A 13,239-nucleotide genomic window follows, 5' to 3' on the forward strand; every position below is an offset into this window, starting at 1 on the left:
AACATTTTGAAACATAGATCTGCAGCATCTCATACCATTTAAAAGTTTCTTCAGCAAGAATAATCCTCCATGCTTATTTGCTACCTGCCAATCTTGTCCACATGGAATGAGGAGATCGAGGAAGAAATTGGCGACAGTACTAAAATTTTCTGTTCTAACCCCAATAAATAAATTCCACTGTTATATCTGTAAACAAGGCATGCAAATCTGGTGCAGCCATGCCCCCAGGGAGGTGCATTCTCTCCTCAGACTACAGATCTCAGGTTGTGCTACTCTCCCTTCCTTCCCAGCTGGCGAGTAGGAGGCTATGGCATAGCAGTGCTTGGACATGCTGTATCCAACAAATACGATCCCACAGGGTAGAAACAACAAGAAAGAGATATCTTGAATTACACCAATCTGATGTGTCTCAGTGGAATAGTTTGGCTTTTGGACAATATCTTTGCATTTTTAAGTGTGCATGTGTTGTAGAAAGAAGCATCAAAACTTTAAAGGAAAGCAGAGTTAATGTTGTCTGTTTTTCTAACATACAGAAACTCAATGTTAAAAAAAAAAAAAAAAAAAAAAAAAAGGCAAAGAAACCACAGAGGAAAAAATCAGGCTCGTCTACACCTTGACAATAGCTGTTCAAGACTGGAGGGGTTCAAGAAACATGTAGATGTCGTGCTCCGGGACATGGTTCAGTGAGTTACGTGGTGTGGGTTGATGGTTGGACTTGATGATCCTTGTGGTCTTTTCCAACCTTAATGATTCTATGATTCTATGATAAGAGCTTCTGGAAACTGAGTGGACTAGAAGTAACTGCTCCTTGTGCAGAAGGTCTGCCTTCTGTAAGAGCATCTTCCCACCCTGGACACATGTTCAGACCTGCCAAGGGCAGATCTCACTTCTTGCCCGCAACATCCACAATTTCTAATAAAGAAATTATCTCCTTATTAACCTCTTAGAAATGCTCTAACACAGCAAACGATGTCAAGCATATACAAACAGATTGAGTGGATTATACAAGCAAATTGTCTGACAGCTAACTGAACTGTTAAAGACCTTTTTCATCATTCATGCCATAGTTTACACAGCAGTTTTGAAGTACAAGCCAGTCTTAAAATATATTTCTAAAGCGTAGAAACCTATGCAATTACATCTTCTCGTAGCTCAGGGCAGTGGCATGTTTTTGAAATTCTGTCCTGAGGATTTTGATTATAGATCCTTTTTACTTGAAAAGCCACCAGCTTAAATAAATGTTGCCTTACTTGCAAACTGTTTTATAAAGTGGATCATATGTGAAAATAAAGAATAGTGTTTGCGTGCTATTCTTGTGGACTACTGCATACAGCATTCATAAAAGACTGAACAAAAAGCACTCAAGTTAGTACAAAAAGTTACACCTGCTAACACTTTACAAAAAGACATCAGGCAATGACCGAGGATGCAGGCTTTTCTATAACAAAGTGCAAAAAATGTAATACATAACAAAAAAAGCAAAAAAACCAACCCAAACCAAACCCTCTTCTATTAATGAAACCACAAATAGGACTGTATTTTAGGCATATGTTTTGCTGAAAGCATGAGCAGAAGTTAACAAGTATTAAACAGTTTTTACTTTTTTTTTTTTTTAAAGCCAAAAATTCTCTTTAAATTCTCCTAAGTACCTAGATTCTCATGAAAATGTTCTCAGGACTCAAAATCCTTCTCCAGTTAAAATAAATACTTCTTTAAAATCCTGTAATTCCCCTTGTCATTCTTAGCTCTGAAAATAAAGCAGTTCCTTGTATTCTAGCCTTCAGATTGATTTCATGGATGTTCATCACGGAAAGCAGCTTTGGAGCAAGACGCAGATGTGAAAGAGTGCACAGCCAGCTGCAGTTACAACACCTGTGTTCTTTCACACAAGAAAATCTGGATACATATATGGCATCGCACAACTATTTAAATGAGCACGGTTATTTGCTCAGGGTGCAGAATGATCCACTCTTGGCAAATACTTAGCACCATGTGTTGCTGAAACTCACAAACTGATGTCATCAAATGCAAGCCTAAGTAAGAACTATTTGCTAACCACTATTTTTTTTCAGGTGTTCCTGGATGACAGCTATAGAAACAGATCAAGATGATTCCAAGGGAGAAGAGCAGGCTACTTCACCTTTGCCTTGTTTTAAATCTTCCCCAGGACCATTCATGTCAGCAGGAGGTATTAACTGTCTGAATTGGTACTACAGAAGGCTAAAGAAAAAGTAAGCAAAGTCACTCAAACTAATGCTACCGTTGTAACTATAGAGAGGCATATTAAATTTGGTGTGATACAAAACAGACAAATATTTCTTACAGCATCAAAATAGGAGTGTCTTATTCTTTCTTAAAGAAAAATGTGTAACAAAAGGCAGTAATTTTTCAGACTAATTGATACAGTTAGGGAAAAAAGGTGCATTTCAGCCACACAAGCCTTTTCAGGTTTGAGGTCATCAAAAGCTCTCTCTCATTTTTATCCTGTGACGATTAAAATAGAACATGGAAGACGCTGGTTTTGAAGCTCCTTCCTCCCTCTTGCTTCCTTCCTCCAGCAGGTGGGGCCACACATCAACCATGAACTTGCTCAGGTCCACCGTTAATGTGTACTTTGTACTAGTACTCGCAAGCGTAACCCTGTGCTCTCTGTGGTGCTTATAAAGACTTAAAATTACTATCATCCTGATTTTATCACTGTGAAAAAAATGCTCTGCCTCACTTTGTTTTCATTAGCAATAAAGCAGGTGACAAGAACTTTGTTTTCACATGTATGTGCTCATCTGGCAGCTAGCAATTTGCCTTGTACACCAAGAAGCATGACTACAAGCAGCTGGCAAGGCTCTCTGGCAGGAACCTGCCCCATTTCTCAGTGCAAGTCAAAAGCAACTGACTTGTGAAGTTCATGACTGCAGGGCCGTTCTGACGACTGCAGCAGGATAAGGGCTTATGCTCAAACTGGGCTTTTTAGAATTAATCCAACAGCTCTGGCTTGAACGGCAAATACATTTACCAAATGAGATGGTGACTCATCACTTCACCCCATAATTTCCTTTTTCCATTTGCCTAAATCAGGAGAGATTATGACTGCTTTCTTCCCAACAGAGGCTCCAGGCTTGCTGCATTACACTCACTCCAATGCCCCTTAATTTCTAAATGTAAATAATTTTCAGAAATGCAATCACTCTGCTGGCTTTATAGCAAAATAAAAGAAACAAATCCTACAGCATATTCAGTTCAAGAATTCACAAATGGTTTTATGCTCTCCGTCAGTTTGGATCTTTGTCAGACATTGCATAACCTGGTCTCTGAAAGGAAAGAGTTTCCAAATGTTCCATGTCGTTATCTTTGTCTGATTTGCTGATCTGTATCTGTTCTAGAAGAGTGTAAAGAAAGGTGGTGTTTTTTTTTAAGAAAGAAATCTGTGCTATAGTTTTATCACAAGCAGGAAAACTTTGGATTATTTTTAGGCTCCAAACCATCTGAAATGGTATGAAGTGTCAACATACACAACCTTTTTAAGCTACACAGGAAGTTGCAGGAAGCTCCAAAACATCAAAATAGACTAATTATTCATAAAAGGTTCTGGTCTGCCCTTCTGCAATCTGACCTTCATTTCAAAGTGGGAATTTATCATTCCAAGTTAAATCTGAAAGTATTTCTGTCAATCAATCAAAGCTTTATGCCCCAAAATCTGTTTAAAATCAGCTTTCACAAACCAGGTAGAGAAACAATACTGTAAGAACCAACTCTAAATGTAAGCAGTCATATCACATGAGCTGAAACAAAGTTTACAAAACCCAGCTGGACTTAGTACATCTTATGCACTTTTAATTTTCAAAGAGTTGGGTGAGACAGGGCTAAGTAACAGGGCTAGCTCCAATTTAAAAAAGAAAGCATTTCAAGAAAAAAAAAAAAAACAACTAATTTCATATCAAATCTTTACTGTTTCACATAAACTTCAGCTGTCTGCTGGAGGGCATAAAGACGACCCTATGCTGAGTGTCCACAGTTGCAAGTGCCTTGGTCCCTCCAGCAGCAACCAGTCACCCTTGCCTGGTGGGAGAAGAAACAAGGCAGGTTGGGCCAGTGGGAGCCTCACACCAGCAACAGGAATTACATTTACCTTGCCATAGCCCTGACCTGCACCAGGCCTGAAACTGGAAGGTGCTACAGACTTCCTGGGGCTCACGTACCCCCTTTATTTTCATATCTTTTCAGAAGCCAAGAAAAAAAAAAAGCCTCACAAACTCAAACTAAATCCACTTCCTTATTGACATAGGAAAGACAGTCCTATGCAACAGTCATAAATTTCAGTCAAGGAGCCCCAGTTCTGGTCTTGACCAATGGTTCTAGAAATTTAAATAGGTTATGGATAAAATAAAAATCTAGGGAAATATTTTACCTAAGTCTTGTAATGAATAAATGAATGTTCTAATAAAATTTGAGACCACCAGCAGGGTTTTTTTTCAGATTAGCTTTTATTATTTAAAGAGCTCCCTATTTATAAGACTGATTGCATAAGACACTGGCCTGATGAGCAACTCTGCCCATTTCACTAGCCTCACTGACTGCAAAGTCTGTTCAGATGTCTATGATTATTTGTGTATGAATACCTCAGCACTGTGGATTCTGGCAGTATTATGCCTAAACATTGCAAATTTGATCTAATACAAAACAATCTGGACATAGATAAGAAAGTGATCAAGCTTAATAAGGCCAGGGAAAAAAAAAATAAAAACAAAACATTCAGAATATATAATTAAAGTATTGAAATTATTTGAAAGTATTTTATTTTTTAAAAAAATCTATGTGGTAAAATTAAAAGAATTCACATGATTATATATTGTTTAAAATGTCCAGTTAAGTTTCTGATATTCTCATTCAACATATACACAACAGGGGTATATACAGAATTGACTCTTCACAGAATGAAAAAGGTATATGGAATACAAATAACTGATGTACAGTTAGGAAGTCTGCTTCCAGTTACCCATTAATTTGTCACTTTGATCCATAGCAATTTCAAATAATCAAGTACTGAAAATGTAAACTTGACTGTATTTAGTCAAGCAAGTTTCATACTATGCATTAATTTATTTGAAATACACTCTAGGGGTGTAGAGAGAAGTATCATCCTGGGAAGAATCTTCTGGCCCACTGCCTGTTACACTGGCTGCTGTACAATATTAACTGTGTTATTCCATGCACCAAACCTTACACACAAAAATAATTAAGACACCCAAAAGTCAAAAATACATTGCTATATTATTCTTTATCTGCCTGCACCTCTGGTTTCACCACAGGTATATTTTTTGTATCATTCTGCTCACTTAAAATTTTCACCTTCATTTTGTTCTTCATAGTACTCTTTTCGATGCAACAGTTTCCAAATTTGTTTCTAAGATTCAAAGCACTCTCTACCTTAGTTCTTTACAGTTCTTCTGAGATCTCTGAAGAGATCACTTATTACTTTCCCTGATTTATTTGAAGTAAACACACATTATTTTAAAAGCAATTAAACCTAACTCTTGAGCTATTTGGACTTCAAATTTCAGTGTTTCCCCTAAATCTGTTGAAGTGGGTCTAATCCATGACCCTAGGGCACTATTGCAGGTGCCTAACCTTTCATACTCCTTTAATTCAAAAGGAGTCACAGGAACTTAGCTTTTTTTTTTTTTTTAATCAGAAAAACACAAGACTGGATTACAAGCTGATTCTTAGACATTTTGGAGCATGGCAGAATCATGTGTGCAGACTTTGAGATTAAGATTCACAGTTAAATTAGCACATTTTCTTATTTCAAATCCTTACAATCCCAAACTATTAAATATAAACACATTGTATGTAAATAGTACTCTGTCTAGAGGCAATAAACTTCACTTTAGGAGAGATCTAGTCACTAAAGCTTGGGGGACTGGCTCATCTCAACAAAGCAGAAAAGTCTACATTAAGGAGAGTCCCCCAGATTTCCCAGAGCAACTCCCAGCAGCTGAAAACTCCCATAAATGTCTGTTACAAATGCAGTCCCAGGGCAGGCTCAGAAACTGCAAGATTAACACCAGGACTTCCCAGCACAGCGCTGTGGCCAGCTTACAGTGTGGCGCTGTGAAGAGGAGCATCAAGCAAGCATGCATGAGTACAGAGACCAAGCAAGCTAGAAAGCACTACTTTGAGTTTAACACAATAAATGCATCAAAGCCTGGGATGCCATTTACTTCACCACAGCATGCACATATAAAGAATGTGATTTTCTTTCCACCCTCTGCCTCTCAAAATGACCTGTCAGTATTGAGGTGTCTATCCAAAGAGCCACGTTTATTCTGCAGTTACATATGATGGAGACAACCATCTCTGAAAGTGGCTTAAGAAAAAAAGTCAGTGTTATCCGATCAGCATATATTAATATCTAATTCCAGGAATGATCAAATTAACAGTGTTTTCTTTCAAGAGCCCAATTTTCAGAATTCATCTCATGAGAAACCATGAGAGTCTAACAACTAGAGGCTGAGAGTTCAAGGACTTAAGAAACAGGGGCAGTATAACCTAAAATGGTTATCTGGAATATTGTGTCCAGTTCTGGGCCCCTCAGTTCAAGAGGGACAGGGAACTGCTGGAAAGAGTCCAGCGCAGAGCCACAAAGATGATGAAGGGAATGGAGCATCTCCCTTATGAGGAAAGGCTGAGGGAGCTGGGTCTCTTTAGTTTGGAAAAGAGGAGACTGAGGGGTGACCTAATTAATGTTTATAAATACGTGAAGGGTGAGTGTCAGGAGGATGGAGCCAGGCTCTTCTCTGTGACATCTAGTGATAGGACAAGGGGCAAATGGGTTCAAGCTGGAACATAGGAGGTTCCGCTTGAATATGAGGAAAAACTTCTTTACAGTGAGGGTGACAGAGCACTGGAACAGGCTGCCCAGAGAGGTTGTGGAGTCTCCTTCTCTGGAGACAGTCAAAGCCCTCCTGGATGCGTTCCTGTGTGATCTGATCTAGGTGTTCCTGCTCCGCAGGGGGACTGGACTAGATGATCTTTCGAGGTCCCTTCCAATCTCTAACATTCTGTGATTCTGTGAAAATGCCACTACACCCCCATTACCCCCCCCCCCTCATTCTAACAAGATGTACACCTAGGCATTATCTACACTTGCAAGCAATTCTTGAGTACTCAAGGATATCGCTATCTGAAACAGTTCAGACTTACTCTTTATTAAGCCCCCGCCAACCTAGAACTGCTTCTGCTGTAGGTTTCCACTCAGTTGTCATATACAATTTTCTATATTTCTGTTCTTATATTTGTTGATTCTTAGCACAGCTGAATAAAAACTCCTAACAGGCACAATAGGATGGAAGTTGATAAACTGATACCACAACTTGGCAACTGATGCTGCAAATATTTCTATGGAACCAGAGGGTGATGATACTATTCAAAACTATTGCATCACTGTGAGAATCAGGATTACATACTATAATTTTATGTCCTACAGCTAGAAACACTGAAAATTTAAGTATTAGATGTTGAAGCAATATAAGCCATTCTAGACTTCTGAGAAGTGAAAAACCAATGTAAAATCTATCCTAAGATGGACTTCATTTCTTGAGATGTAAAACCCAAATATCTGAACATCAGTAGGTAAAGGAAGACAAATCACTTGGAGGAAGGGTGGGGACTTTTTTTTACCCAACATTTTTCCCAATTAAAAAAAAGAGAAGACTCTTTCTTCTATTGACTGAAAAGTTCTGATCAAATTCCAAGTTCTGCCCAACATACTGTGGCAAATGTAGGTTAGAAACCAACTTATGTTTAAACAAAGGAAATATCTCCTTTGTTATGTTTGTTCCATGTTTCTTCCACTTCTTTTTATCATCATTCCATTGTTCATTTTTAAATACCCGCTCTTACTTTTAATGTCACAGGTAAACCTCCATGGCAAAGTACATCTTTTTTGCTGTTAGCAAGAGATTTATTACAGGAACACACTCTATTTGGAATTTGTACTGTCGGATTCGAAGTTTCTTAATAGTCTGATGAACCACAGAGAGAAACAATTCCACCAGCTTCTTAGAAACTTAAAATAAATGCCACCCTGCTGATCGTCCATTTAAGTGTTTACAGTTGTGAATTATAAGCATACTTTCCAACCTGTGAGATGTACCTCATAGTAAATTATTGGTCTCTGTAGGGCCTGAGACAAAGCACATGAAATTACAAAGTGTGTGAGATAAATATTATTAAGTAGAAACAATTCTTATTGACTGAAATGAGCCATGTGCTAAAAAAGCTGACCAGTTATACACACAAATGTACACTCAGACAAGTCTATCAAACAAAAATATCCGAAAAACATGGGACACACACATGCCTTCTGAGAATGGTACTGACCTTGTTGTTCACTCTCTGCTTCAACTTTTGCAGGACTTGGGGCTACAGGAAGGGGTCGAGGAGGACGAGGCTTCGGAGTTGGCGGAGATATTTTTCTTCTTCCAATGTACTCTACATAAGTTCCTGGGAAATCCCCCCTCTCTCCTGTGGTTTCGTTAAAGCCATTTAACCAACCAATTTCTTCAGGCTTTGCTTCTTCCCCTTCACTGAATCCAAGTGCTAGTAAGGTACCTTTATTCACAGTTAATATATCTCCTAAGTGCAAGTCAATGTCTTCTTCTCTCTCTTTTTTATAGTCATATAAAGCTCTGTATTGATATCCTTCGGCACTCATCTTGGCAAACAATTTAACATTCAAAAGTTTTACTAAGCAGTATCAAAATGCAATTGTCCAGTTATATTTTTATGTACAGAGAGACTCAGGATGTACTAAATGGGATAATAAAAATGTCAATAGTAATGTCTAAGTAATAAAATCAACCAGAGCATCAAAAAACACCAGGATCTGTCATTTCACTGCTGATGTTTTTACTGATGTATTTATTCTGCGTCAATGACTGTTGCAGAAGTATGTGTTCCACTTCTTCTATGTCAAGCAATATTGTTCCAATTAGTTCCCTTTCTGGGCTTGCTGACACTTCTGGGTCTTCATACTCAAGTTCAGCTGATTTTTGTAGCTGGTCACACCTTCTTCAGATGTACTTGCCACAGATTGCCCACGTACCTTCAATATTCTTTCACTCGATTCTGCACACATGCTCTTCCTGGAAAGAGAAGAGAAAACTGGTAACATTTCAGATTCTCTTGACAACTTGTGAACTTGGGATTCCACTTATGGCTTTAGCTTTCTGCAACCCTGGCAGAGGCTGTGTCCCACAAAAGAGCCCTAAATAATGACAAAATAAAGCAAACTCACAAAAAACTCTGCCAGCTAATGCTTGAGTTTTTATGAGGGATGTTATGTCTAACTGCTTGAACCAAATTTTCACCCCTGCACTATGAAGCATGCTTCCTTTTCTGTGGCGTATGGCTACTGAATCTCAGAGTGAGAGGGCTAAACCCTGGACCTATGCCTGTAGTGCAATATCTAACCTGGCAGCAAGATTTTACATGTTATCTCCCTGAAGACACACAGCCACAACCCTTCCCCATAAGAGGTCTGCCAGGACAGAGGAGGAGCTCACTGTTATTAGGGCTGATGCTCACCACTGGAGTATTCAATCTCCTGCTGTTTATGCAGAGACTGACAATGGGCAACAATCCCCAGCCCAAAGCCTATATATTCCAAAAACCTGCTGGAAGGAGGAGTCTTTTCATAATCTGCAGAAGAATTAAAAGGTCCAAAATTATTTTATTTGATGAGCACCATGTTTCTGTTTTCTTAAAAAGAGGGGCTTCCCCACTCCCCCTCTTCCAGGTGTTTTTAATGTGTTTATGGTATAATACTAGAAAAATAACCAGCAACTGAAACAGGCACACCCAGACCACCTAAACAGCACTAGCAGGAGGAACGTATAAGGGTGTATGCTTAAATTAAACTAAAGGCAAGAGAACACAGGCCTGAACATTTGACTCAAGGTTGCTCGACTGTAAAGTAAAAAAGGAAAAATATGACTAAAAAAACCCTCAGTAGCTTGAAGACATATAGAACAGTGAAAGTTTTCTAAAGATTATTTCAACTGTTACTCATTTTCATCTGCTTAAAAAGACAAGCCCAATCATAATTGGGAATGCCACACTGGGAACCAGAAAGTGTTAACTACTCAAAGTTGCATTGAAACTCCAAACTGCAGCTGAATAAAAGACCCGAGGGGGCTACGTAATACCAGTAGGCAAAATATGGACTGTGTAATGTGTACCTAGTGTACAGAAAGCTAATTCTCTTGACAAACACTGCTTTTTACGTTGTAAAGAGAACACAGTAGACAGGGCTGGAACAGGGAACCTCTGACAGCTCTTTTCCACACCATTTTCTCTAATGTCTCAGTCATCCAAGTCCCTGGAACATGGCTAATTGACAAGCTAAAAAGTGTTTATAAGAATGTATATGGGGCTTCCTTGGTCAGTGAATGACCCTGGTCCCTAATTTGTATGCAGCTCCTCCTCAGCCCATCAGGTCTAAATATAATTCCCTCCAGCTTATTGTGCAACACCTCTTGTAACAGAACACACAAGAAATTTTTGTAAATTCTTGAAGAACTTCCTTATCATCCCTTGCAACTAGCTTTTGCTGTAGGAAAGAAATATCTGAGCCTGAATTAGACTTCTCATTTCAAAAAGCCTACACACAAACATTTATTTTAATAACTTGCAAATCTAGCCACACGGATTAGGCATCCAGCTCCCACCAAAATTTTAATGAGATTTCTGCAGCCACTTCTGAAAAACCAAACTATGCTCCTTAGCTCACATTACCAAACATCACAGACTTTGCAATTAATGTGAAGAAAGTTTCACTGATATTTCATTTTTCCTCTTCAACCAGAAGAAAGTGTACAGACAAGAACTAGAGAGGGAGGAAAAAAAAAAAGGAAACAAAAATCTAAAGCACAAGTACCAATTAAATTATACAGAAGCCTTTTCAAAAGCATGGGTTCCTTCCATTTCATGTAGCAAGAGAACAAAATGCACTTACAACACCTTAGATGTAAGCATTGGAGCTAATCTAAATGTTTCCAATCCAAACCAACCATGCACAGCAAAACCTGCTAGAAAATTACCACTTCAACTACATTAAACATTTCCGAAATATTTATTTTCTTTTTAAGAAAGGTTCAACAAATGCTCTGCTGCAACTACTCATTTCACTCCTACTGCCTACAGGCATTTTGGCAGTCAATGAAGTAAGTCTTCTAAATGCTGCATAATTTAACTGACTTGACCTACTCCTCTGATCTTTTATTATCAAATGCATCATAGCAACTTTATGGTCAGATATTTAAAATTACTACCTGCGTCTCTTTTGCTTGGTCTGACAATGCAGAACCAAAATGTTGTAATAACATAAAAATGGCTTATGACAGTTTTAAGCATATTTTAAAAACCCAAAACCTGAATCAGATGGGACAAAAAGTCTGATTTACTCGCATGTTAGAACAACTCAATGCAGCTGTAGTAGCAAAGTTTCCCTAAATCCAGTTTCCCTGGGGCTCAGAGCTGCAGTACCAGTTCATACTCACTCCTCAGCACTGCCCTCGCCACGGGGTCCCCAGCATCCTGTCTCCTGACTGATCTACGGTTTGTGTACCTGGAGACACTCCCTTCAGTGAGCCATGCTGAATTTTCTGGGATTTATGCCTTTTTATATTCTCGCCATCTATCAGGTTTGGGGGTGGGGGAAGACTCAGACGCCGAGAACCTTACAGAGAGCCCTAACCCGGGGAGAGACACCGGTTCTCCACACCAGCCCGGTAATGCTGTAGTGTCTCCGAAGAGCCCTCTTTGACAGTTCTTTACTTACTGTTAAGTTCACCTATAAACAAATTCTCTTTACTCCAAGTGAAGTTACAGTGTCTCTACACTCAGACATTTTGTTTCAAACTGACTTAAGCTGATTAGTGTTAAAATTAATAGCTCGAGACCATCTTAAGTAGAAGGGAAAAACCAAACCAAACACTTCAGGCAAGAAACACTGTTATACTTGAGATGATGTATTACTGGATTTCCATTTGGCCAGTGGAATGGAAAAGGAGGAAGAAGCATTGTAAGAGAATCAAACGCTCATTTGTTTTTTATTTACTGTCTAAAAGCTTGAACCCAATGAAAGATTCCTGAGTTCAGGCAGAATTCTGGTCTCTCAGCAGAATGGTTTATGTTGGACATTTCAACAGTTATAAAATTTAAAATTAACAGAAAGATGCAAGAGATTCTTGTAAATTTAAGTGGAAAAGGAAGGAGACATGAAAGCTTCCCCTTCACTCCCCTCTTCTCCCCCTATTAAAAATGATGTCTGGCTCCCACTCCACAGGTACCCAAGCATTTCCTCCCACAGTTGCTTGCATTCCTTTCGTGACCAAGAATAAAAACTTCTACTCCGTGAATCCATGTTACTACCAGCCTTACCAGAGGGGTGCGCGTGTGTTACTGATATGTCACCCTTATAGAAGACAGCAAAGATTCTCTTCACCTTTATATTTACACATTTTATAACCGTATCTCCTCATACTGCCCTTGCTTTCATACTTATTACAAAGATCCCTAGGGAAACAGCACCTAAGACAAACCTTTCCAATGAGCTTCACCAACGGAAGAGCATACTAACGTACTTTGGGAGGCACTGAAATACTGAGAATTGAAGTGGGGAATTTGCTTGGAGACTGACTGACTCTTCTCCCCACTAGGTGTCTACACACCTGTAAATCAAACTGCAGTTATCTCTGAAGCATGATGCTGCCGCTCTCCAAATGGAGATGACCGAGGTAAGCACTACACCGGAGCACGATTTTCTGCAAGTAAGCATGATATATTGTGAAGAAGAAGATGCATCCTTATACTACCTTTATACCGCCTCCAGTTTTTGAAAGAGTGATTTTGAGCCGGTGGTGATTCTACTACCAACCAAGTTAAAATACATACCCACGAAAGAAGTACATCAATTTCACTGTGGACACAGTAAAACACATCCCATTCTGAAACATCTCAAAGACTTTACACGGGCTGCAAAGCTATGAAAGGCAGGGGAGCATCAAGACCACTTCAGAAAAATCATTAAAATAATAATAATTTTAAAGCCTAGGAAGGCAGTAGAAAGTAAGGTTCCATCCTGTTCAGAGCCTGGCAAGCTAATCCCTCCGGGAGTCCTGCACCCACACGCAGGCGGGGAGCGGTCCCCGCTGCAGACCGGCCGCTCTCTAGAGTCCG

The 13,239-nt window shown here is 39.2% G+C and overlaps 1 protein-coding gene across 1 annotated transcript in view; it reads right to left on the reverse strand.

Annotated features, from left to right (window-relative positions):
• Positions 1-8,713, reverse strand: part of LOC104466942 (phosphatidylinositol 3-kinase regulatory subunit alpha-like) — a gene marked incomplete at its 3' end in the record, with an annotated part of 36,199 nt that extends 27,486 nt beyond the window's left edge. Inside the window, exon 1 of the mRNA XM_010080527.1 lies at positions 8,380-8,713. Coding sequence (XP_010078829.1) covers positions 8,380-8,713 — 334 coding nt within the window. The remainder of the gene's footprint in view (positions 1-8,379) is intronic.
• Positions 8,714-13,239: the final 4,526 nt, after the last annotated feature.

This window comes from Pterocles gutturalis, unplaced genomic scaffold (genome assembly GCF_000699245.1).
Source record: "Pterocles gutturalis isolate BGI_N339 unplaced genomic scaffold, ASM69924v1 scaffold14896, whole genome shotgun sequence".
In the NCBI taxonomy this organism is placed as follows: Eukaryota; Metazoa; Chordata; class Aves; order Pterocliformes; family Pteroclidae; genus Pterocles; species Pterocles gutturalis.